At 45.4% G+C, this 27,353-nt stretch overlaps 2 protein-coding genes across 4 annotated transcripts in view; one reads left to right on the forward strand and one right to left on the reverse strand.

Moving 5' to 3' along the window:
• Positions 1 to 15,360, forward strand: part of STPG1 (sperm tail PG-rich repeat containing 1) — a 45,081-nt gene extending 29,721 nt beyond the window's left edge. For 2 of the 3 annotated variants that reach the window (XM_087728351.1, XM_087728353.1), the window contains 3 exons: positions 690 to 880; positions 9,271 to 9,365; positions 15,224 to 15,360. In XM_087728351.1, coding sequence (XP_087584477.1) covers positions 690 to 880; positions 9,271 to 9,347 — 268 coding nt within the window. In that variant the 3' untranslated portion in view covers positions 9,348 to 9,365; positions 15,224 to 15,360. Of the gene's footprint in view, positions 1 to 689; positions 881 to 9,270; positions 9,366 to 13,090; positions 13,174 to 15,223 lie in introns of those variants that run through there. The other variant, XM_087728352.1, reaches the window with a different exon arrangement.
• GRHL3 (grainyhead like transcription factor 3) overlaps positions 14,468 to 27,353 on the reverse strand; it is a 59,495-nt gene continuing 46,609 nt past the window's right edge. Inside the window, exon 16 of the mRNA XM_087728350.1 lies at positions 14,468 to 15,493. Coding sequence (XP_087584476.1) covers positions 15,379 to 15,493 — 115 coding nt within the window. The 3' untranslated portion in view covers positions 14,468 to 15,378. The remainder of the gene's footprint in view (positions 15,494 to 27,353) is intronic.

Genomic DNA, 27,353 nt, shown 5'->3' on the forward strand with positions numbered 1-27,353 from the left:
GGCCCGTTTTCTACCTGTTACCCTGGAGGGTCTTGAAAAACCAAGAACTTTGAAAGCCAAGATGATGTCATACAAATGTCCCTACAAAATAAGAGCCAACCTAGAATTGTTCTAAATTTAGTTCTAATTTGTTCTAATCTCAATTTACCATATTTTTTGGAGTATAAGACACACCTTTTTCCCTCAAAAAAAGAGGGTGAAAATCTGGGTGCATCTTATACACTGAATACAGCACTTTTGGCCTCCCAAAACCCCATTCCCTTCACTAAAATGGCCGTGCATAGCCTTTAGGAGGCTCCCAGAGTGCTCCTGGGGGTTGCGCAGGGCAAAAATGAGCGAAAAATGGGTTGGTTTTTTTGCTCAATTTTGCCCCCCCCCAGCCCCCAGGAGCACTCTATAACCCTCCTAAAGGCCATGCTTGCCCCCTTCTTTTGACAAAAAACCTACGCATTTTTGTGAAAAACTTTTTTTTTTAAAAAATTGTCTCTTCAAAATTTTGGTGCGTCTTATACTCTGAAAAATACGGTAGATTTGTTATTAAGCCATGTAGACTGGGAACTATGGGAGTTTTACTCCCTAATTCTCTAGTTGGAGGATTTGCCATAGGTTACCACTCCAATTAGAATTAATCCCGGTTTTGCTTGAAACCACAGAAGATTTAAGACTATGTTTTGTTTTGTTTTTGATAGGAGAAAGTGCGTCTTGAATTTCTCGGCCCCAGCTATCCCACCCCCCCAAAATCCACCTTTACCAGGGCCCGGCCAATATGACATAGTGGACTATAGAGGACCTCCTAAGCACTACATCTCCAGTGCTGTATTTGTTTCGAACACCAAACGCTGGACAGGTGATAAATTCCACAAAGGCATACCTGGACCAGGTGAGAATATAACTGCTATTAAATGCCCCTATAGCAAGCCAGACAGTCATCCGTTTGAGAAGAAGAATGAAAGTGAAGCTCAAAAAAGGCCAGCTGGTTGGCTGGAGAGGCCAAGAGCGAGCGAAAAAGAAAATCAGAACGGAAGATTGACAAAAGGAAACTACAGGCATATAATAGGGGTGTCAGGATATCTTCAGGGCATGGTCAAAAAAGTCAAGATGGCAGCCCTGATGGTTCAGTCAAAGCAGTGCTGGGTTCCGGATCCTGTTCCAACTGGTAAGGTTGGAATGGGCCCGGTGGCATCCACATGTGCTTAGCGCGTGCATGTGTCTTACCAGTTCTGCGCGCCTCTGCGATGCTCCAGCTGCTCAGCGGAGCGTCATGCAGGTACTGTATGCGCCGTGTGCATGCACAGAAGTGCAGAAGACTTAGAAGGAGTAAGGTAAGGAGCTTGGGCGGGTGTGTGGGTCTTCCGGAGCACCATACCGGAATGGTATCCAGTGCTCTGGGCTGGCTCCGGTATGCCCATACCAGGGCATACCGCCTGCAACCCACCACTGAGTCAAAACTCCAACTGTTTTTGTTTGTAGTTGTAGTTTAGTTGTAGTTTATTCAATTTGTATGCCGCCTTATTCCCGAGAGACTCAGGGCGGCTAACAACCAAAGGGGGGAAGGGGATACAAATAAGAAAATAAAAGACAAACAAAATTAAGATACAACAACAGTCACAGCTTCAAATGGCGCTGGGATTTCATCAGCCCCAGGCCTGCCAGAACAACCAGGTCTTAGTGGCTTTGCGGAAAGCCGGAAGGGTGGTGAGGATCCGGATCTCAACGGGGAGATCGTTTATTGTCACGTTCGCCATCTTGACTTTTTCTGGCTATATTTTGCAGACAGCCCTATGGGGAGTCAACAGCAGCCAAGCAGAAAATAACAATGGGGCTGACCTGTTTCAGTCCAGCTGTTGGTCTTCCTCCAAGAAATATTTTTTGCTGAGACTTCTTTGAAAGCAATCTGTCTTGCCACAAAATGGAATTCCATAAACTTGCCAAACATCAAGCAAGGTGACGCATTGGGTCCCAATGATGCGAAAAGGTTAATTAGCAGGAGCTGTGGCTTCCATGTCATTCGGTACATGAGTATAAAGAATCACCTTTGGAAAAACATCTTTTGGTTCCCTGCATTGCCAGCACACTATTCGGTCATGGATGACCTTGTGGTGGGGCTTGTAGGGTGTGTTCATTACAGAAAGTAGAAGATGAATGAATTCTTCCGTCCTGTAATGCTTGCCTTGCCCAACCCGGAAATGACTATAATAGCTGGGGTTGTATATTGTGAACTGCCCCAAGGCTATCTTCCTATTTATTATAGTTGGTCGCAGTTGTTTAGACTGGATTTGGCATTTTTATCCACTTACTGAGACCTTCCTTTGGACCTGGGCTACGCAGATGTTCTGTTTGATGGTGTTAAAGGCATTGTAGGATGTAAGTTCTTCCAAGTAAAGCTGTCTTTTGCAATTGACCGATGGTGCTTTCGACAATGCCAATAGTATTCAGTCGAGATGTTTTCAGATTGCACCCAAGGTGCTTATTATTATCGGTACTATCTTTATTATGGATGGCTGCACAGTCCGCCAGATGTTTAGACTGGGTTTGACATTTTTATCCACCTATCAAGTCCTTCCCAAGGAGCTGGGATAGCAGATGTTTTGTTTGATGGTGTTCAAGGTACCGTGGCAGGATATAAGCTGTTCCAAGTAGCACTGCCTTCGACAACTGACTGAATGTGATGTTGTCAATGTCAATGGTGATTTAGTTTTTTTAAAAGAAAGATTTCTAATCTGCTGTTATCCGCAGAAATTAGGTCAAGTAATGGCTTTTAAAAAGCCAAATATCAGCCAAAGCTTGCCCCACCGAAGACACCCTGAGCAGCGGTGGGATTCACTTAGCTTCCCTACCGGTTTGCAAATGTGAGTGCGCGCACATGTGCACCGCCTTCTGTGCATGTGCAGTGCTGACGCATTAGGTTGGGGCGGGTGGGTGGAGCCTCCCGTAGCCACCGCTACTGGTTCACCCGAACCATCGAGAACCAGCTGAATACCACCTCTGATCCTAAGCCATGGTGACACAGTGGTTAGAATGCAGTACTGCAGGCTACTTCTGCTGACTGCCCGCAGCCAGCAGTTTAGCAGTTTGATTCTCACTGGCTCAAAGTTGACTCAGCCTTCCATCCTTCCAAGGTGGGTAAAATGAGGACCCAGATTGTTGAGGGCAATATGCTGACTCTGTAAACCACTTAGAGAGAGCTGTAAAGCACTGTGACAAGGTATATAAGTCTAAGTGCTATTGCTATTTGAGCCAAGGTGGCGCAGTGGTTAAATGCAGCACTGCAGGCTACTGCTAGATCAGCAGTTCAGCGGTTCAAATCTCACCGGCTCAGGGTTGACTCAGCCTTCCATCCTTCCGAGGTGGGTAAAATGAGGACCCAGACTGTTGGGGGCAATATGCTGACTCTCTGTAAACCGCTTAGAGAGGGCTGAAAGCCCTATGAAGCGGTATATAAGTCTACTGCTATTGCTATTGCTATTGCTATTGCTATTTCTCCCTTCCTTTCCTTGGCCCTGGTGGTGCAGTGGTTAGAATGCAGTACTGCAGGCTGACTCTGCTCACTGCCAGCAGTTCGATTCTCACTCAAAGTTGACTGAGCCTTCCATCCTTCCAAGGTCGATAAAATGAGGACCCAAATTGTTGAGGGCAATATGCTGACTCTGTAAATCACTTAAATAGTAAAACACTATAAAGTCTAAGTGCTATTGCTACTACTATCCTGTCCTCATTTTTTTCTCACACTTTAATCTTTTCTCCTTATTCTTTCCCCTTTAACCTTGAATGTATGATAAAGGCTTTATTCGTTGGCTTAGTTCATGTGAAGATCATGTGAAGTGTTAATGCCACTTTATAAAGCCACACTTGGAATACTGCATCCAGTTTTGGTCGCCACGATGTAAAAAGGATGTGGAGACTCTAGAAAGAGTGCAGAGAAGAGCAACAAAGATGATTAGGGGACTGGAGGCTAAAATATATGAAGGACCCAGTTGCAGGAACTGGGTATGTCTAGTTTAATGAAAAGAAGGACCAGGGGAGACAGTACTCCAATATCTCAGGGGTTGCCACAAAGAAGAGGGAGTCAAGCTATTCTCCAAGGCACCTGAGGGTAGAACAAGAAGCAATGGGTGGAAACTAATCAAGGAGAGAAGCAACTTAGAACTGAGGAGAAATTTCCTGACAGAACAATTACTCAGTGGAACAGCTTGCCTCCAGAAGTTGTGAATGCTCCAACACTGGAAGTTTTAAAGAAGAGATTGGCTAACAATTTGTCTGAAGTGGTGTAGGGTTTCCTGCCTAAGCAGGAGGTTGGACTAGAAGACCTCCAAGATCCCTTCCAATTCTGTTATTATATATAGTCATGGCAAAAAAGTTGTAAAATCAGCCGTCTCTTACTTAACAGCCATCTTGTTTAGCAATGGAAAGTCTGCTCACAATTGGTGTCATAAATCAAGGACATCCTGCCTTTGCAGAAGGGCACTATAAGATGTTTTTCAAGACTCCTACCCACTTCCTTGTCCTTTCAACCAGTTCTGAATATTCCTTCACAAACAGTATGAACAAGACATTACCTGGGGGAAAAAACACTGGGGAAAAGAGTTGATATTGGCTAAAGCATGCTTGAGATTTGTGAGCAATCAGTCCCAAGTGGTAACATAATATTTCCTTCAGCCGTTAAAGGAAGTAAAGGACACCAAAAATCTCTTAAGTCCTTCTGACAGATGAATGTGGAGTCTGAGATGAAGACAATGGCAATGTTGCCTTTGATTTATGAAAAGTGGTCATTAATCACTGGTAATAGAGTTTCTAGGCTGAATATTTGGAATTATCTGGATAAACGACACATCCTAAAATATGAGAAGGGCTTAAATGGATTTTTAAAAAACTTTTCAAAGCCCATGGGAAGCCAAATACTTCTTTTTTTTTTCTAAAAAGGAACAATTATGGCTTTCCTTTAAGAAAGGAACAAAAAAAAATAGAAGGAATTTTAAAACATGTTTATTAATACTTGTTTTCCTTTACAGTTTATCAATCTTATGGCAGGTACGAATGTAAATTGCTTCAACTCTGGAAGGTTATTGTTTAAATTTTACTGCCAGCATAATATTGTCTCTGTTTTGAGTCTATTTTCACAAAAATGTGTTGAAGGGAGAGATCAATTCAAAAGTCTGCTGGGAATCAAGAGTGCTGCTGCCTTAACCTTCTTGATCCACCTCATGGATGCCCCTGCCTTCACATTTTTCAAGAGACCCCACAAGGCAGCGGTGGGATTCACTTACCTACCCTGCCAGCTCGCAAAGGTCTGTGCATGTGCACCGCCAAGGTGGTGCCAAGGTGGCGCAGTGGTTAAATGCAGCACTGCAGGCTACTGCTAGATCAGCAGTTCAGCGGTTCAAATGTCACCGGCTCAGGGTTGACTCAGCCTTCCATCCTTCCGAGGTGGGTAAAATGAGGACCCAGATTGTTGGGGGCAATATGCTGACTCTCTGTAAACCGCTTAGAGAGGCCTGAAAGGCCTATGAAGCGGTATATAAGTCTACTGCTATTGCTATTGCTATTACCGCTTCTGCGCATGTGCAGTGCATGGGTGGAGCCTCCCTCAGCAGCCGCTACTCATTTGCCCAAACCAGAGAGAACTGGCTGAATGCCACCTCTGCCACAAGGCCTCAGTGTTTCTTTCCAATGTTATGATTTTATGAACTCCAGTGGTCTTCATGGTACAGAAATGTGCAATTGTGTTGTAGGATTGATCAAGTAGGATCACGACCCCCTAATTGTAAACCTTGAAAAGACTCCCAGCTTGGTCTTTTCCATGGCCTCGTGGCCTCTCCCAGCACCAGGGAAATCAGGAGATCTAGGCAGTTCAAATGAGTATAAAGATTTACTGCAAGCTTAAGCTCTCTACGAGAATCTGAACTACGAAGAGTAAGAGAAATTAGCGGGAGATAAGAATAGAAAGGAATTCAAGGTGGGCTGGACTTAGATCTCTTGTGGGCATGAAGGGACTTGTGACTGATGACACATTTGACCCCTCCCTCGAGCTCAGCCTGGTCATCTCCTATGGCAGTGTTTCTCAACCTTGGCAACTTGAAGATGTCCGGACTTCAACTCCCAGAATTCCCCAGCCAGCGAATGCTGGCTGGGGAATTCTGGGAGTTGAAGTCCGGACATCTTCAAGTTGCCAAGGTTGAGAAACACTGTCCTATGGCCTCCCTAGTTTCCTTTTCTCCCATAGCCTTTCACATCATACTAAATACAGTCTTTGCCAATCAAGGCCCCTTCCTTCAGGTAACCGTTGACTTATGATCGGTCTCTTAGCAACCATTCAAAGTTACAATGGATCCCCCCACCACACAAAAAAAGAGAAAAATACTTAAGACTCAAATTCATCTACAGCATTTGCAATGTCTGCAGTTATTTGACTGCAATTTATGACAGGGTTTTTTGTGTTTTTGTTTTGCTGGAAACTGGCATTTACCTCTCATTTCTGACCAAAAATGTCCACTGTGGACATTATGTTCACTTAACAACTGCCACAAAAAAAGTCTTACAATTGATTTTTTTTCTTAAAATATTTTTTATTGAATGTTTTAATCTTTAAAAACAGAAAGAAAAACACAAGAAAAAACAAAACACAAAACATACATAACAATATAAAGTAATTATACAGCCTTCTGTATCGGCTTTCCTGCTTAGCCTTTATAGTTCTCCATTCTGCATTGCTTTTCTATTGCTTTTACCTTGTCCTATAATATAACAACAGTAGTACTAATGCTTATAATAATATTGATTATTTATATCACCATATATTTAAATTATCTATTTTCTGTTTTGGCTTCTGTTTTCTAGCCACTTATAAATTTTATTCCACACTTTATAGAAATCCGATTTTTCTCTTTCTTTTATTTCTGTTGTCATTTTGTCCATCTCTGCGCATTCGAATACTTTTCTAATTATTGTTTCATCTGCGGATGTATTGATTTTTTTTCCAGTTTTGTGCGAAAGCAATCCTGGCTGCAGTGAATATGTGTATGATTATGTATTGAGAGTGTTTATCCATGTTTTGGTCTAATAGTCCTAATAAGAATGCTTCTGGTTTCAGTTCTATTTTTCACTCTGTAATTTCTTCCAACCATTTCCGAATTTTGCACCAGTGTTTCCTTGTGATGGGGCACGTCCACCACATATGGTAGAATGTTCCAGAAAAGTCTTAAAATTGATTGGTTGCGTGATGACCCGCTTAGTTATCGGCATGACTTGAAATTGTAATCCCAAGCTCAATTACGGTTGTAAACCGAGGACTGCCTGTACTGAATTGGACTACAGCTCATATCATCCCTAACCAACAAGATCCTTTATGTGTGTTATGAAGCTCAGCCAGTGTTCGTTTTCCCCCACAAACCCTGGGTTAGTGCAAGCGGCGAATCTGATCATAACTCTGCTTGGTTGGCATTGGACTGGGTGCTTAGATTGTGTTAAATTGCATAATGGCTTAGCACAGGGGTGTCAAACTCGATTTCATTGAGGGTTGCATCAGGGTTGTGTTTGACCTCGGGGGAGGGGGGGGGCACGGCCAGGTCGACGTCACTCGTGTTGCCACGAAAACAGGCTCCCAAGCTCCGTTTTCGGCTGCAATCACCTCCTGCAACCCTCTGGCATTATAAATGGAGCTTAGGAGGGTCATGTACAGCCCTCCCAATCTCTGTTTTTTAGTGCCAGAGGCACCGCGGGCCGGTCCTTCGCTGTTACCAAAGAAGCCCTGCGAGCCAGATCTAAGCACCCCATGGGCCGGATCCGGCCTGCGGGCCTCGAGTTTGACAGCCCTGGCTTAGCCGGATGTGTGAAGACAGCCTGCCTGGGAACCATTTTTATGGAGCTTCTGCAGCAAAGGAGTTGGAGGAAAATGCTGCTTCGGCATTGCCACTTGTGCCTCTGTCTAGTCCCAACTTGTGGTTGCACACAGATTCGTCAGTACTTATTTCCTTTCCTGGCAGCACATCTGTGCCCGGAACTGCCGAGAAAGGAGGAATTTGCTAGACATTGCTCCTCCCGGCATGCAGAGGCGCCTGTGCCTGCTGAATGTCTGTTTTTCATGCATCTGATCTGGAGCCCTGTTGCTTGGAAGAAAAAAAAGAAGAAGTAACCCAGCCCACACCTGAACTGCTTCCTCTGCAATTCCTGGTACCTGAGAAGTTGGCTGCTGGCATCAGATCAACTACAGTACCTAAGTTTGTTTTTCCCCTTGCATTTGCCGAGTGGGGAGAAGGCTTCATAATATAAGTAGGTGGTCATTTTAATATAGGTAGTCCTCAACTTGCAACCATTTTTTAGTGATCATTTGAAGTTACACGGTACTGAAAAAAATGGACATGTTTTTCACACTTACGACCGTGTCCTCATCCCCATGGTCACATGATCAAAATTTGGATGCTTGACAATGGGCATGTATTAACAATAGCAATAGCACTTAGACTTACATGCCACTTTACAGTGCTTTACAGCACTTTCTAAGTGGTTTACAGAGTCAGCCTATTGCCCCCCAACAATCTGGGTCCTCAGAAGGATGGAAGGCTGAGTCAACCTTGAGCCGCTCAGAATCGAACTCCTGGCAGTGAACAGAGTTAGCCTGAAATACTGCATTCTAACCACTGGGAGGGAGGGAGGGAGGGAGGGAGGGCGGGAGGGAGGGAAAGAAGGAAGGAAGGAAGGAAGGAAGGAAGGAAGGAAGGAAGGAAGGAAAATAGCAATAGCACTTAGACTTATATACCACTTCACCATGCTTTTCAACCCTCTCTAAGCGGTTTACAGAGTCAGCCCCAACAATCTGGGTCCTCATTTTACCCACCTCGGAAGGATAGAAGGCTGAGTCAACCTTGAGCCTGATGAGATTCTAACTGCCAAATTGCAGGCAGCCGGCAGGCAGCAGAAGTAGCCGGCAGTACCGCTCTCTAACCACTGTGCCACCTCGGCTCAATGGCTGCAGGGTCCCCGGGTCATGTGATCAGCTTTTGTGACCCACTGCCAAGCAAAGTCAGATTCACGTAGCAGCCGTGTTATTCACTTAACAAGTGATTCACTTAACAATTGTGTCAAGAAAGGTCGCAACCTGGGCAAAAACTTGACAACTGTCTTGCTTAACAACAGAAATTTGGGGCTCAATTGCAGTTCTGAGTCAAGGACTACCTGTAATGCAGAAAGCCAGGGGTGCGAGAGAGACATAATGATGCGAAGGAGTGCCCACATCCTGCAAGCTGATCCCTTAAAATTCTGTGTTTCTCCTTCCAGGAACTTACACCCTCCCTATTCCAGGAAAACAATCCTTCATGTACAACATCAGCAACAAATGGGTGCCGGTATTATAAAGCAAGAGATCCCACAAGGTTGGTTTTGGCAGAGTCTATTTTTAGATCATTTGAATATCCTGTATATCTTTCGAAGAGTGGGAAACATTCGGTTTTCATTGGTGCTGTGTGGTAGGATTGAAAAAGAGTTTTGGACAGAAAGCCACTATTGTTTCACTACCAGTTTTCAGGTTGGATTAATATTTCTTGGCAGGAGTTGTGAGCCAAAATGGAAACAATTCTGACATGGTTTAGCTTAGCGATGGTGAACCTTTTTGGGACCAAGTGCCAAAAAGGGAGCGCCCACGCGTGGCACCAAGTGCCAGAAAGGGAGCACTTTGCGCTAATGTGCTTAGCGCATGCTCACCTGGGCTGTGTCCCGGAAGAGGAGCTGCCCAGGGGGCATGCACACGCTGGAAAAAGAACTTCCGGTTTCCGGTGCACGCTGGCCAGCAAGTTTTCCATTTATTGCTGCGCATGCACATATGCCTATGGTCCAGTTGGGTGGTGCTCATCCTCATGCTGGAAAATGGAAGACCAGCTCTTCCAGTTTCTAACACTGCCACACGCTCAAAGGCCAGCTGATTGTTGCATGCGCACCAGAAGCCCGGAAGAGGAACAGGCGACCCCGTGTGTGCCAGGCAACATGGCTCCATGTGCTACTTTGGACACGGTTCGCCATCACGGGTTTAGATTTAATTCTTGTCTGTGGGAAACCAAGTGCCGGGGGAAAATGTTTGTGGGTGAGTGAAAAATACAAAAACATTTTATACAGTTATAGGTATGGAGAAGATGGACACAGAACTCTTACTCTCGTAACAGTTCCTGTAATTGAGTGGGTGCTAATTCAATGAGATTTATTGTCAACCACGAACTAAGCAGATGGACCTGTTTCACAAAGCCCATTTGGGTCCATAAATCAAACAGAGCACGTTGGGCAAATGCTCCTATTAGAATTGGACCTAATTTAGTGAAGTGCCTTGGGTGAAGGAAACTAGGAGCCGATTCAGAAGTCAGATATGAGAACACAGAGAGCTCCTACAGCAGAGTTCCTCAACACAGCTATGGCTAGCCGTGGATAGTTCAACTTTTCATCCATTGGGAGTCCTCTGTGGACCAAGCCTGAGAAGTTAGGAAGGGCTGAGCCTGGGAATGCAAAGATGGACCTTGCTTGTTGAGTGAGTTGTGATCTTCCCATATTGCAGAAGATCATGGTTCACTCAACAAGCAAGGCCCAACTTTGCATTGCTAGGCTCATCCCTGACCTTCCAATGTCTCAGCCTTCATCCACAGAGGGCTCCAAAAGCTCTTCTCAAATTGTAATTTTTAATATGATAAAAAGGGACAACCTTAAAATACATGACCGGACTGTAATTATAAGAGCTAATTTAATGGAGACCAAACCATACGAAGTACAGTTGCCAGAACTGGGTATGTCTGGTTTAATGATGGACTAGGAGAGACATGATAGCAGTGCTCCAATATCTCAGGGGCTGCCACAGAGAAGAAGGGGTCAAGCTATTCTCCAAAGCACCTGAGGGCAGGACAAGAAACAATGGATGCAAACTAATTGCGGGGAGAAGCCACCTAGAACTAAGGAGTAATTTCCTGACAGAACAAATAACCAGTGGAACAACGTTGCCTCCAGAAGTTGTGAATGCTCAAACACTGGAAGTTTTAAAGAAGGGATTGGATAAACATTTGTCTGAAATGGTATAGGACCGTGATGCCACAGGTGGCCCGCAGAGCCATATTTGCCGGCACGCATGTGTCAGCCAGCTGATTTTCAGCCTTCCGGAGGGACGGGGTAGGCTCTTTTCACCCTCCCCAGGCTTCAGGAAAGCCTCTAGGGTCTGGGGAAGGGTGAAAACTCCCCCCCTGCACGCGGGGGGGGGGGATGCATGCCAGCATGGGGAGGGTGTCGTGCGTGCTTACGCAGGTGGGTGGGCACGCATGTGCATGCAATAGAGCATATACACTCAATTTTGGCACACCTTTAAAAAAAGGTTAGCCATCACTGGTATAGGTTTTCCTGCTTGAGCAGGGGGTTGGACTAGAAGACCTCCAAGGTCCCTTCCAACTCTGTTTAAAAAAATCTGGCTTAACCTCTGTTGCCTTTTAGGTGTCAATGAAAGCATGTCCTATTTAGTTTTTCTTCTGAGCAAGCAGCTCCCGGGAGAACGGCTGAAGGGAACGACGGCCATCCTCCTGGGCAAAGTTGCATAACTGTGCGGGAAATCATAACCTCGCTGGCAATAGCAGTCACCACCTTCCTTGAACATGCTAAACCAGAATCTATAGATCAAAGTGCTGCTTCCCTGTTAGGTGACAGGCATGTCCACCGAGATCCATTTCCAGCTTTTGCAAGGCCTGCTGAGGGGTTGGTTGGTGAAGAAACAGGAAAAGGCAAGGACACTCGTAGGTGGCGATTAAAAAACAAACAAACACCTGACACATAAAATGGGCCACAGCTTTGATGGCACCATTTTGGCCGCCATTTTCTTTTGTTTTTCTTAACCCCAACCTGGAAACCCCTTTGGGAAAAGGGCAAACCTGTCATATGGGAATGTCTGTGGAGATTCTCAGATCCTCCAGGTCATAGTTGTTCCAAAAGTGCTTTTCCAAAAGACAACTGGCCTTTCTTTTTTTCTTTTTTTTAATTCTCGAAAATGATTCGCTTCTCACCCAAGAAGCTTCTTCACTTCTGATTCAGGAAGGCTTTTTTTCCCCCCTTGTCAAACCGGTTCCACTTAATTCTTCCTGGCATTTCCCATCCAGAATTTGGAGGTTTTCATTTTTCCCTCTGCTGCTGTTCCTCCTTGCCACCTTTTCCTTTGGTCCTCGAGTTCAGTTGTTGGGGACCATTTTTTATTTGTTTGTTTATTAATCAAAGGGACACGGTGGCTCAGTGGCTAAGACGCTGAGCTTGTTAATCAGAAAGGTTGGCAGTTTGGCGGTTCAAATCCCTAGTGCTGCGTAACGGAGTGAGCTCCCATTACTTGTCCCAGCTTCTGCCAATCTAGCAGTTCGAAAGCATGTAAAAATGCAAGTAGAAAAATAGAAACTACCTTTGGTGGGAAGGTAGCAATCCTCCATGTGCCTTTGGCGTTTAGTTATGCTGGTGACATAACCATGGAGACATTTTCAGACAGTGCTGGCTCTTCGGCTTTGAAACAGAGATGAGCACCGCCCCCTAGAGTCGGAAACGACTAATATGCATGTGCAAGGGGAACCTTTACCTTTATTAATCAAATTTATGTAGCTGCCCATCGCCCCCAAAGAGGAATCTTATTCACAGTCTCATTAACTCAAGCACAAGGTTGGGATAAGGGTAGTCCTTGAGTTACGACTGTAACATAACCTGCATGTTCAAGACTTGTGGTGGTTGTAAAGCAGGTTGGTCAGGTGACCGACTCAATTTATGACCTTTTTTTTGCATCAATTAAGTCAACCTATGATTTGCTATAAGTCAATTTTGCCACACACAAAAACAGAAGTCAATGCCGGAGTTGGGCAAAAAAAATGTGGTCATGTAACCATTGGATGCGGCAAATGGCCATAAATGCACCTGGTTGCCAAGCAGTTGAAGTTCAGTCACCTGACCACAATGGGGTCCCAACCATTGGAATTTCGAACCCGAGTTGTAAAGACCCCAGGTAGGTCCGCTGGAATATTAAATGGCTGCTAAGCAACAGGTTGCAAGTCAAGGATTACCTGTATTGTGCAGAGGTAAATGTGCTGTTTAACTTCTCTTTTTTCCCCAGCCCAGCCATACCAATTATGGCCATGGATGAATGAGTCAAGATCTGCTCACAGCCCATTTTTCTTAAACATTTTCTTGGAGTCAATTTAGCTTCCTGCAGCAATGCAGCAAATCTGATGTGTGAATCTCTTGGGTGTTCGCTGAGTTTGGTGGTTTGCTTGCAGATGTTTCCTTACCCAACTAGGGGACATTGTCTGCGTAAGATGATAATGATGTTACCTGGAACTGATGATATGACTTAGTTGGGTCAGGAAACATCTGCAAACAAACAAACCCTTGACCTCTGAGGGCAGCAGGAACTCCACAGTTCCACCCTGAGTTACAGATGTTCCCTTCTATTGGATTCCTAAATTGTCCCAGATGAAAAAGAGATTGGCTTAGATCAGGGATCGGCAACCTTAAACACTCAAAGAGCCACAAAGGTCTTAACTGGAAGCACCTCTGTTTAATTCTGGAGTCCCCCACCATAGAGTCTCCTCCTAGCGCGGCATCCTTTTTCCTCTACCTGTCCTACCTGAAATCCCTATCAATTGTGGAGCCATCTGGCGACAGGGAGCCGCAGCAGAAGGATGAAAGAAGGTCCTACATGACCTAAGCCGACCTCTGGCTTAAGTCATGTAGGAATGGATTTTGATTGCCTCCAAGCTTCTCCCCCAAGAACAAGAAATGCCGTACCCCCAAACACACATACAGGGGAGTGATAAAGGTTGTGATCCACTGTAGCACCAGGGGTTGCACAGGAGGGGGAAAAATCAAGATGGCTACCACAACCATGAGTTCAAAGCTCTACCCTTTTTTAAGTCCATGCAAAAAAGGATTTGATCACCTAGTTGTGACCGCCATTTTGATTTTATCCTTTTAAATCAATGTATTTTAAGGAATCGTGAAAACTGCTTCTCTCCTTGGATCTACATTATGCCAGGCTTGCATTTCGGTCATTGAATCTTTATTACAATAGAATATACAAAAAGAAAATTAGAAAAATGAACAAAGAAGAAAAGTAGGGGAAAGACAGCCCGTGGTGAGGGGAACTGTGAGGCAGCTGTATTGAAATGCTGTACTTTCCTCCATGTCAATATATAAAACAAGGTATATTTATACATATGCACATGTTTGGATATTTATAAAATAACAAAAAGGCATCGGAAATGTATAAAACAGTCTGTTGTGGCCTGCCAGCAATCAGTGGAGCTGGCAGCAGATTCGGACAGTGAGGAGGTTGGGGAGGAACATGGGCCAGTCCTGGAGGCTGGGGAAGGCTCTGATGAGGGCTCTGTGTCGGAGGCAGAGAGGGGGCCAGGGCCGTATGCCAGTTATCAGCTGCCTTCAGAGTCAGACATCAGTGGGGCAGAAGAACAGATGAAGCCTGTTCCCAGTGTGCGCATGTGCAGAGTTGCCAGACGAAGGGAACAGCTAAAGAACAGGGGGCGACTTGGGAGTGAGGCCACAGGTGGACGGTGAATGGCCCCTCTCAGAGGGAATAAAAGAGGAGTGAAAGGGGAGTGGAGTTTGCAGGAGACAATTCGCTTAATTGGTTTGTGACTCTCCGAGACTCATTGCCAAGTTTTGCAGATATCGGCCTGGCAGCTCTCCAAGCCAGATAAGTTCTGTGAGTGTAAATCCTCCCTTGAAAGACTTTGCTGGATGTGAATGAGCTGAATTCATAGTAAATTAATAAAAGGGTTTTTTGTCAGGACAAGGAGTTTGCTTCAGGCTCTTGGGAAACTTAAGTCAGAACACAATCACGGTTGCGCTGGATGGGGACATCCAGGCCTCTGAGGCAAGAAGGGACGTAGGGTGAGGGGAAGAACCACAGAGCTGGGTCTTTGAAGCTAGTTTGAAAATTCACCATGTCTAGAACTTGGTTTTTGCCTCCTGAGTTGACATTAAATCATTTCCAAAAAAAAAAAAAAAAAAGCAAAACAAAGGAGATTTAGGCACTGCTACCTGACAGAGCTTCCTCTCCCCCCTCCTAAGTTTGGAACAGGGAAAAAGATTAGAATTCTTGATCTGGCAGACAACCAGCATCATAATATAGTATAAAATAATAACAATAATAATAATAGCAACAATAACGGAGAGAAGATCCACATTCACATTGAGAATGCCTCTTCTACACCCTCTTCACATGTAGAGCTCGGCCACCATCTCTGGTTACTTCTCCCCCTTCAAAAGGGGGTCGCGGACCGGTCAAATGCTCCAAACGGATGGGTTGGGCTTGCGCAGAAGGAGAGTGAAACTCCGCCCCGCTGTCAATCATCCCACAAGAAGTGCAGGCTTTGGGGGGCTTCAGAGCTCCTTGAGGGTCACCCGGAACTTCTCCTCAGCTTCCACCACGTCAAGGAGAAAAGCCATATGGTTGCTGTAGTGTTGGATTATGTTGTTGTCCATGTTTACCAAGATGCTGGGAGAGGAGAAGAAGAAAGCAACGGAAGGGTTAGTCAGCTGAACACTATCCTTGGAGATCAGCCACAATGCAAGATCCAAAGTTAAGAGTAAGAGAAGAGGACACTGTGCAGGATATTGCTTGATAGTCTTCCCTTGGGAAGTTGCTCAGAGGAAAGAATCCAGCTGTTTCCAGAGGTAGACGGTGATCTGTTCTAAGACCTCTTTCTACCCAACTGTGTTGGGATAAGTGGGATTTTTGTGAGTGAGCTAGGAGGAACTTTTGGACAGAAAAGCAAGCACCAGGAAGATTTTGTGCTACTGTTCTGACTTTGATTCCTTCATTAACAGTGTAGTGATTACAATAAAACAAAACAAAGCATGGATATAGTTATGGGAAACGGTAGAATAAAATGAGATTTTTAAAAAATTATGTTTCTTGTCATCTGCAGACAATGTACTTGAATTCCTGTCACTTGAAGGGGAAAGGCAGACTCTGAAAGCAGTGGTCTTATCTTCCATGATATAACTTGGCTCATTCATTCATTCATTCATTCATTCATTCATTCTTCCTTCCATCCATCCATCCATCCATCCATCCATCCATCCATCCATCCCTTTATTCTTGCATCCATTCATTCTTTGCTCCTATTGCTCCTAGTGTCGTATTTAATATTTGTACAAATTATATACTGCAATTAATTAATGCCGCCACCTCCATCAAATATTATTCAAGTACCATCAGATCATGTGGTCAAAACTGGACTCCACAATGGGCTTATTTTCAAGAAAGGAGATTCTGGCAATTTTTGCATCAGATAAGCGGAGGGGGGGATAGAATATCTCTGGAAGTCTCAACATATCTGTTTGCTCCATTAAATTCTCTAATCTGTCAAAAAAATATGATTACATAGCAGTTTTAGCAATCACGATCCTCTGTAGCAGTAGTAGTATCACTACCACATCCACACTCTGTTTCAACCCTGGCAATTTTAAGGTGTGTGGATCTCATCTCCCAGGATTCCCCAGCTTGCCCCTGGCTGGGGAATCCTGGGAGTTGAAGTCCACATATCTTAAAAGTTGCCAAGGTTGAAAAACACTGCCTGCAATTGCAATCCCTGGAGGAAAGGCTTCCTGCTCCGACTTTACTACGCAACCTGATATATCAATCGCTAAATGGCAAAAGAATGAAAGTCATCCATCATCATCTCACATGTGTGAGAGACAATCATGCAACCCCAGAGTCAAGCTACACTCATTCTTAAAAGCAAGCGATCAGAAGGAGCTTGGTAGCCTCTTTGTCAACAAATGCATTTTTATTAACACACAAAAATCTTGGTGAGCTGCATTTAATCCTCTTGCCTCCAGCCTCATTGCTCCAAATAGCCCAAAACCTCTACACACCTCCACATATTGTGCCCAGGAAGCTGGTGCAGAGACTTCAGACCCTGCCGGCAATGGAGTCTGGGGAATTCTGGGAGTTGAAGTCCACAAGTCTTAAAGTTTCCAAGTTTGGACCCCCCTGGTTTAACTGGAGACTTTGCCTTTCCTTCTGGAGCACAATCCCAGCCAATTAGTCAACCGGATTCCAAGTCAAGAGGGAAAATCCCAATACCACAAAACCAGGAACTGGTTGAATTACTATCATATTTTATATTTCTCAACAACTGCAGCACTGATTGACAAGTTGTATTATTATCTGAGGTGCATAGCAGGACATTTATGCAGACAAGTAATCATGACATGGCAGGACGGAGGGTTTCCTGGTTTTTGCAGAACAGATCTACTTTTTTTTCTCATATAGAAATTGGGCACATGTACTGTCTGTCTACACTGCCGTCTCCAAGGGGGGAAAAAAGAGAGGATGCTTTAGCTTCAGAGTTGCATCCATCTAAGGAAGGAGCTTCCAGAAGGGACCCAGTGGAGACAGAGGTGCACAACTGGGGACATCTTGCCTGCAGAGTTTGTCCAAGCAAGATGGGCATCCTGGTCCCTTAGCCCCATACTCAGGAGTGGGCTGCTGGGGGTTCGCAGGGATTCAGGGAAAACCTCTGACTAAGATTCTGTGCAGTTTGGAGAACCCCCAAATCCCACTCCTGGCTGCCCCCCCCCCCACCCTGCCCCTCCCCTCCCAGGAGTGTCCACGTGGCCCATGTTGGATGCAGGTAAGTGCAGGGCACGCACGGAGATTCGGGGAGGGCAAAAAACAGGTCTATTGGAAGTTCGGAAAAGCCTCTGGAACCAGGCGGGAGGGCAAAAACCCCATGCCATTATGCAGGAGGCTGGTTAGGCCACACCCACCATGGCCACGCCCACCCAGCAACTGGGCAGAGAACCCATTGCTAAAAATTTTGAAGCCCACCCTTGCCCATACTAGAAAGGATATTTTGTTTGAGGGCTTCGCTGGATGGCTGTTCCACTGGGCCCCTCTTAGGCTAGGGAGATTTTGAGGATGGTTTGAGGCTCAGGCTTGTTGAAATCTTACCCCGCTAGGCTGGGCTTAGCTAGGCAGCACCACGCAGCTACCCACCAGCTTGGATAATGTGGTTCCACAAGGCATTCTCCAGGTGGGTGGCATGCTATGAGAAGGTCTACTCTAGCCTGCCCAAAACCAATGCCTTCTAAATCCAGTGGGATTTCAAGTAGCCCTTGACTTATGTCCATTCGTTTAGTGACCGAAGTTACAAAGGAACTGAAAAAAAAGGGATTGGGGATTTTGCAGTATCCTTCCCCTGCCACGCCCACCAAGCCACACCCACTAAGCCACGCCACGCCCACCAAACCACACCCACAGAATTGGTGGTAAAAAAAATTTGGATCCCAACACTGCAACCAGCCAGTGGATGGATATTCTGAGAGATGTTGTCCTGATGTTTCTAGAGGCGTCGGTTTTAGGGAAGCTGGGTTACCGTCTCCAGAGAGGGCGTCCCTCCCTCCCTGCCCTCCTTCCCAGCCAAAAGCCCCTTCCAAAGCCCCTGCCCCAGGCACATCTTCTCACCATCCTGAACTTGGCTGCCTCTTGGTCTTTTAAGCCCAAGCCTTGGACGTGGGCCAAAGCAAACATGAGCTCATCTGCCAAGCATCGATGGGGAGGAGCCGGAGGAAAACTTAGGCTGCTTGGCTGCGTCTCCTGCCCTGCAAGGGCTCCAGGAGAACGGGGAAGGGAATGATTGGCGCTTGCAAAGAGACAGGCTGGGGGAGACGAGCTGAGGTTTGCTGGGAGTACCCGAGGCGATTCAGAGGCACGCCACATTTTTTTTCCCCTGACGCCACTCTGGAAACCCTTTGCAAGCTGGTTCCCAGGGAATGAAACTCGCCCCCCCCACCCGCCCCCCCAAAAGCTGGAGGGCTCACAATCAAGGCAATCAAGAGGCTTTGGCAGCCGGTCCTCCACCGAGGAGAACCAAAGGGTTCCCACCAGGATTGTGCAAGTGTTTTTCAGCAACAGGGCAGAGTAGCCGCTTCATTTCTAGTAATAAGGCTACCGTTGATGCACCCCTTTGCCAAAGACAGAATTGAGGGTGGAGGTACGAATAAGGTAAAGGTTCCCCTTGCAGATATGTGCTAGTCGTTCTGGACTCTAGGGGGAGGTGCTCATCTCCGTTTCTAAGCCAAAAAGCCGGCACTGTCCGAAGACGTCTCCATGGTCATGTGGCCGGCATGACAAAATGCTGAAGGCGCATGAACGCTGCTACCTTCCCACCAAAGGTGGTTCCCAATTTTTCTACTTGCATTTTTTACGTGCGTTCAAACTGCTAGGTTGTCAGAAGCTGCAACAAGTTACAGGAGCTCACTCCATTACACGGCACTAGGGATTCGAACGAGTGGTGGGTTGCTGTCGGTTTGGCCTGGTTCGGCCGAACTGGTAGTGGTATTTTTGCCTGGATCGCAGAACCAGCAGCAACCCAGGCTTGCCACGCCATGTTGTTTTCTAGTGACTGCGCATGCGCAGTTCAATGTAAATTGTTCTGCACATGCACAAAGAATTTACAATGAACTGTGTACTCATGCGCAGGGTAAAGTACGCAAGAAGCAAACCAGTAGTAAAACCGCCAGCAACCCACCAGTGATTCGAACTGATCTTTCTGATTGACAAGCTCAGCATCTTAGCCACTGAGTCACTGCATCCTTTCTGGTACTAAGGCTGCCCTTGATGCACCCCCTTGCCAATGGCAGAACTGGAGGTTCAGGTCTGAAGAAGACGAGAGCCCAAAACTGCCTTTCCGGATAACAGCAAGGCAGAATTGTGGGGAAGCTTCCTGCGCATTTCTAAAGCAGGGCAGCTGTGAGTGTGTTCAGCTCTGCCATGAATAGAGATGATTAAAGCGAGTAGACAAATTCACCAGCAATCGTGTTAATGTTACTATATCACCAGTTTGAAAGATAGAAAATCTACAAAGATCTCTTCAATAAGTCACCAATCTTCATTGAAACATATGAAAGCAAGTATTTGCTAATGTCGCATAAAGTGTGTACAAAATGCTCCAACATCGGAAATGTTAAAGATGTTAGATAGCCTTTGTCTGAAGTGGTGCAGGGTTTCCTGCCAAAGCAGAGGGTTGGACTAGAAGACCTCCAAGGTCCCTTCCAACTCTGTTATTCTATTCTATTCTATTCTATTCTATTCCATTCCATTCTATAGGAATAGGAAGTTAAAAGCATAGAATTGTTGGTGGGCTGAAATGCTGCTTATAGCTGGGTTGTTTTGCCTGAATTTGTCACTATCTTCCTCTTTTAATTCCCCCCCCCACACCTATCTTTTCACTGGCTAAAACCCTCCCCTCTCCCAATGACACCTCTGCAGCAGGTTTTCTGGAAAGCACTTTTTCTTTTTAAAGATAGTAAATGTGAGGCCCACATAGGCACGGCTTCCCAGCGGCTTCCAGGTACCACCTACAAAATACTTTGCAAGTTAGAGCAAGACCTTCCCAGCTCCGTTTTAGCTACCTATGTTTTTGTGCCACGTTAGCACCTGTTTTACTGGGATTATTAGTGGAGCCTTGTTTAATTAAACCACGAAATCTCCAGTTGTTAAAATAATGCTTCATGTAGAGAAGGTTCTGCAGTGACTGTCAGCAAGGAATGTTCAGGAGACCAGAAACTCACTTTCAGATGACATGTTGAAGCGTCATCCACCTGATCTCCAGCTGGCAGATAATTATATAAGTTGTGCTGCTCAGTGCCAAGATGGATTCTGCCACAGCAACATGACTGACAACAGCTAAAAGAACTTCTCCTTACTTATTTATGGTGGACAAAGTTAAGGAACAGGGTTGTCTTTGCTTCCTCTCCCACTGAATGTCACCTCCTGGACATCAATCATAGTCTTTCATGTGGGGTGAGGCAGGGTGGGGTGGATTTAGACAGATGCTTAGAACGTCAGGTTCAGCCTTCCCTCCATATCTCTCTCCTCTCTCTCTCTCTCTCTCTCTCTCACACACACACACACACACACACTCACACACACACACACACACAGTGGTACTAAAGGGGACATGGGGTGAAGGAAACCTCTGCAAGTTCCTTGCAACCTGTCACCTGCCAGGGGTCTAGCACTGTCCTGAAAAAGCCCCATGTTCAGAAATCGCTTGGGAGCATTAAAAGATTCAGAAAGGTATATAATGGATTGAAGTGGGAGGAAGCCACACAGGGAATGTCCCAAAGGTGTTTTTCCAAAGATTCTTCTTCAAAAGCAAAACATTTTTTTAAAAAACCCACCAAGAAAGCTGACTTGCCTTTTGGAAAAAAAACATCTTTTTGGGACAAACCATGACCTAAATGATTGAGAATCTCCATAGTCAAATGAAGGGAATGCAGTGTGTGAAGGCTGCAAGTGACCAGAAGTCCAGCTCTGGTTTTATAACTAACTAGTGCTGATAACCTGGCATTGCCCGGATATTTATTTATAGGGGGGAAATGTCCGGACCAAACGTAATTTATAATGTTGGATTTTCCCCCTTACCAGAGGGAGCCCTCTTGTGAAGTCATCAACATGGCAACTCCACTGCGCTGTACAGTAGAAACCATTTTACGGCAGTACAGTAGAAGCCATTTTACAGCATAACAGGCTGTATTTTAACAGAACAAACATTCCGAGGGGTGTTATGCATGTCTTACCCCCACAGTATTTGTTTCCAGAGAGTAAGTCATCTTTGTACCATGTTTGGTTGAAATTGCTCAAGGCATTCCCGAGTTATGCTGGAACACACACACACACGCACACACACATACACACACACACACTCACACACACACTTTTATATATGTAGATAGTACCCGGAAGAAGCTATGGATGGACACAACACAACTGTGGTTGGCTCACATGTTTTACCCATAGTCCTCACTGTGGACCCTGGTGCCACTGACACTGAAAAGGACTAGACAGGAATTGCTCAGCCCTGGGAAAGTAGAAAGTGTGAGAAAGAGACTCAGAACAGCTCTGCCTTAGAGCTGTCCATTGGGGACAATGAAGGTTTCGGAGAAGCTTTTCAACCCACAACAACTAAGTGGCATTCCTGAAATCCTTGCACTGTCTGTGTTTTGACCTGCCCTACCCTGGAGGGTTCTACACACAGAACCCGAACAGCAGTACAGGATGCTAAAGTCTCAGGAGTACTAATTAGTCAGTGGGACCATTGTAGCACTTCTGCATAAATCCTCAAAATTAATAAAAGGAGTAAAACTGTAAGAAAGCCAGCCCTGTGATAAGGGCTGTTCAAAAATGGAACAGGGGATACCTTGGGAAATGGTGGCCTTAGGTGTTGAAAAAGGGTCCGGATCAGGGATGGGCTGCTGGGGGTTTGCAGAGGTTCAGGAGAACCTCTAGCTAAGATTCGGTACAGTTTGAGAACCTCCAAATCCTACTCCTGGCTGGGCCCGCCCACCCCTCCCCTCTCCTCCATGGAGTCCCCACGTGGCCTGTTTTGGATGCAGGTAAGTGCAGGGCACAGACGGAGGCTCAGGGAGGGCAGAAAATGAGCATACAGGAAGTTCGGGAAAGGCCTCCAGAGTCTGGGGAGACCGTTTCTCCTGGAGGCAAACCTCCTCCCTGCTGTCGAGCAGGAGGCCGACTAGGCCATGCCACCATGGCCACACCAGGAGTGGGTTTTGGATTCTTTTACTGCCGGTTCACTCAGGGATGCACTTGATGCATTCTATGCGTGCATGCACAGTAGTGAAAAAATTGCTTCTGCGCATGCTCAGAAGCAAAAAACCAAGATGATGCCACTTATGGCGCCGCCGATAAGAACCAGTTTGGGGGTGTGGGCAGACAAGTTATTACCTACTTAGCCAAGCCAGTCCTAACTGGTAGGAACCCACCTCTGGACCACACCCACCAAGCAACCAGGCAGAGAAGCCCTTGCTAAAAAAATTTAAGCCCACCCCAGGTCTGGATGGACATCTATTAAGGATGTATTTCTGCACTTGGACAAGATGTTCTTCCACTAACTTTCCAGCCAGGGGTCTTTTAGTGCTCTCTGAGCTTGGTTGTTTTCTTGCAGTATTTCATTACAGTAAACAATACCCCAGGCAAGGAACTATCAACTCAATACAACAATTCAACAGTAAACAATAGCCTAATCAAGGAACTACCAAGAAGAAAACAATACTCCCACCATTACTGGCAATCCACCTGTATATAAACAGAGAGCAAACCCCACTCTTGTATCAGCAATGAGGTTACTTGGTTGGGCAGTTACTCAGGTACCAGGACATGCTCAGGTACCAGGACAATTGGCAACTCCAAATCTCAACTAACAAATGCCCTGTCTTACACATTCTCCACAAAAATCAGAATACCAAATACAAGCTGGGTAGATACGACCTCATAGATGATGCTCACTCGCATTCAGAGTTGTTAACCTAATTTTGCGAAGCTTCTTCTCCGGTAACATTGTATTGCTAACTAGGGCATACAAAATCTTTTCCAGACCAATCCTCAAATACAGTTCATCTGCCTGGAATCCACACTGCATATCGGACATTAAGACAATTGAGCAGGTCCAGAAGTTTTTCACGAAAAGAGTCCTTCACTCCTCTGCTCACAACAGAATCCCTTATGCCACCAGGCTTGAAATTTTGGGCTTGGACAACCTGGAACTACGCTGCCTACGGTCTGACCTAAGCATAGTACACAAAATTGTCTGCTACAACATCCTACCTGTCAATGAGCTTCAACCGCAATAATACACGGGCCAACAATAGATACAAACTCAAGGTAAACCGCTCCAAACTCGATTGCAGAAAATACGACTTCAGCAACAAAATAGTCAATGCCTGGAATGTACTACCCGACTCTGTGGTTACATCCTCAAACCCCCATAGCTTCAATCTTAAACTACCTACTGTGGACCTCACTCTATTCCTAAGAGGTCTGTAAGGGGGCGTGCATAAGCGCACCAGCGTGCCTACCGTCCCTGTCCTACTGTCCCCATTTATTTGTTCCCATTCCATGTGGTCATGTCCATGTTTATACTTCTACCTGTTATCTCATGCATGTTTGACTAACTAACTAACAAACTAACAAACTAACAAACTAACAAACTAACAAACTAACAAACTAACAAACTAACAAACTAACAAACTAACAAACTAACAAACTAACAAACTAACAAACTAACTAACTAACTAACTAACTAACTAACTAACTAACTAACTAACTCTAACAAACTAACTAACTCTAACAAACTAACTAACTGCTTGTGCCATAATAGGAGCATGGGAGAAAAAGCTCCTCAACAGGGTGGTCTTTTAAGGTCTTGATTGCTTTTGCTGAAATTCCATTTTGGGATCAGGTATTCAAGGTGGAGCAAGCCATCTGGAGCAGCACCACACTGAAAAACAGAAGTCCCGAGAGAGTCTGGGATTTTATGGGTTGCTAGAAGTAAGAACAAAACCTCCAGTCTCTGTGATGGGGCTACAGATTGCAGTTATCCAGACACAACAAGATTAGCGGAAGGATGGCGGTCCACCCCCTGCCCAATTATGTTCTTTGTCTGACCAGACCAAGAGGTGGAGGAGAGAAAAGGGGAAACAAAGATTAGCGGTGATCTACCACCCACCCCTGGTCCCCAGCTTTTGTATCCTTCAGACTCCGTTGCAAAGTGGAATGCGAAAGATTTTTAAGCGGCTATTCAGTTCTTACGTCAGCAGAAAATATTTGGTGGGAGGTGACTAGGCTCAAGAATGAACTACTAGGCCCTATGAATTAGCTCAAGTATGAACTAGCAAGGAGCCTGTATTTCTAATTTTTATTTGTTGGAGATTATCCTGGCCCCAGTGGGTTATTGGTACCCTTCCTAAACTTCAATCTCCATCAAACCCAAACCAGATTTATGTTCCATTCCTAAAGGTTCCAGGTGGGAAATGTGCTGCTTATTACAATAGTTGTACCTTGGGGGTACAGAAGGATGTGGTGGCTCAGTGGCTAAGATGCTGAGCTTGTTGATCAGAAGGTTGGCAGTTCAGCAGTTTTAATCCCTAGCGCCACATAACAGAGTGAGCTCCCGTTACTTGTCCCAGCTTCTGCCAACATAACAGTTTGAAAGCACATATGCAAGTAGACAACTAGGGACCATTTTGGTGGAAAGGTAAACAGCATTCTGTGCACCTTTGGCATTTAGTCATGCCAACCACATGATCACGGAGACCTCTTCGGACAATGCTGGCTCTTCGGCTTTGAAATGGAGATGAGCACCGCCCCCTAGAGTCGGAAATGACTAGCACATATGTGCCAGGGGAACCTTTACTTTTTACTTTGGGGACCAGCATTTTACAGAGAGTCCTCTGTAAAGATTTTAAGACCCTATTCCTAAGTTATCACTTCTAGCCTACATCTCTTTGCTGTATAAATGAAACTTGGGTTTTTGTTCCAAGCCTGCATCGTTTTGTATAACAACAACCTAAACCAGAATAGTGTCAATCTTGTGTTCAGAGCAGGGTGTCCAACAGGTGCTGACGGCATTACCACCAGTTCACTTTGCATGTGCTTATGCGCAGAACATTATAAAATGACTAAAACACATGCCAGCAACGACATGGGCGACAGGAGAAGCTGTCCACTACTGCTTCGCCCAAACTAGAGCGAACTAGTAGCAAGCCACCAACTTAGTAAGTTTAAGACTTGTAGACTTGAAGTCCCATACTGGCTGGGCAATTCTGGGAGTTGAAGTTCACAAGTGTTAAATTTGCCAAGGTTGGACACCCCTGGTTTAGAGAGAGAGTTGCTGTAATATTGAAATCTTCCCTTCGTTCTGACTATATAGGCAAGCCATAGATGCCCTTGCTGAAATGCTAGCATCCCCCAACCAGTAAATGTTATCGTTGTAATTTGTAAATTAGTCCCATTAGTGCAGGGGTTGGCAATCTTAAGCACTCAAAGAGCCATTTGGACCTGTTTCCCACAGAAAAGAAAACACCGGGAGCCACAAAACTCTTCCCATGCCTGACTATTTCCTGAGCGGCCATAAAACTAGTATATGTAGTTGAAGTAAGCATTCTGTTTTCTTCTGAAACTTTTCTTGTTTTGGATTTCACCATGTTTGGCCTATTGGGGGTTGAAAAGCTCAAGAAATCACATTCCAGCAGGTGTCGCACATTGGCGGGTGTAACGCATATTTTGAGCAACAGGGAGCCGCAGCAGAGGGATAAAAGAGCCACATGTGGCGCCAGAACCGCAGATTGCTGACCCCTACGTTAGTGGAATCCAGTACAGATTTTCCTCCCAAAACTGCTCTATTCCAGGATTATCTGCCGCTCTAAGCCTAAGGGTTACTCCAATCCTGCTGGTTTTGAGAAACAAACAAACAATGGTGCCCTGATGATAAAGATAAACCCAAAGATGGTGACCTCGGGGCATTGCCTGGGGAGATAACAACATATCTGTTGAATTCCCCAGACCACTCCATGCACTATGTACACACACACTTCTTCCTCAGGCTTTTTTTAAATTAACCTCACCAAACAACTTCATATTTTAAAAATAAAAGACACAGTGTGTGTAGAAGCCAACTGGAACAAGATTGGCCTTTTGACTCTAATACCCAACACCAGCTGTACCCCAAATAGGGGATGAAGTTCAACCCATGTCCAGGTGGGTTGAACTTCAGCTCCCATTGTGGAAGGTGTCAAATTGATTAAAGTAATCTAAGCCAGCGGTCTCCAACCTTGGCAACTTTAAGACTTGTGGACTTCAATTTCCAAAATTCCTCAGTCAGCTTTGACGTCTGATCCCCCTGATCTAAGCTTAGGACACTCCATCTCTCCGTATCTCTCTCTCTCTCTCTCTCTCTCCCCCCCCCCCTCTCTTTGATGTTTCTCAACCTTGGAAATTTCAAAATGTGTGGATTTCAACTCCCAGAAATGGTTGGGGAATTCTGGGAGTTGAAGACCACAAATGCCAAGGCTGAGGAACTCTGAGCTAAGGTGAGAGAGGGTGGAAGATTCAAAATTGACCAGAGAATTTCCATTTTTGGTGTGGATCTTTCAAGTGGTGTAACTTAAGCCTTATCTTACATGTGGCATGGCTTAATTATGCTTCACTCAATAAGCCAGCCCTGGCTACAGTCACACATTGCCCTAAATTACAACCAAAACACCACATGACGATCTTGTATTCCAATGAACCCAATGTTGGCTGGAGGAATTCTAGGAGTTGAAGTCTGCCCATCTTAAAATTCTTGAGGTTGAGAAACATCTTTCTAGGTCGTTTCAGCTTCCACCAAAGTAATGACGCAGGGAAAGCCCACTGGAGCCCACTAGCAAACAGCTTCCATCACTGTAGCCAAAGAACATAGTTAATCACAGAGTCCCCAACTCATACTTAATGCTCATAAAGAGGCATGAATCTTTAGGTTTCCAAATGCAAAGTTGAGAATAAC

This window comes from Thamnophis sirtalis, unplaced genomic scaffold (assembly GCF_051295495.1).
Source record: "Thamnophis sirtalis isolate CommonGarterSnake01/CBP01778 unplaced genomic scaffold, rThaSir2_p1.2 scaffold_13, whole genome shotgun sequence".
In the NCBI taxonomy this organism is placed as follows: domain Eukaryota; kingdom Metazoa; phylum Chordata; class Lepidosauria; order Squamata; family Natricidae; genus Thamnophis; species Thamnophis sirtalis.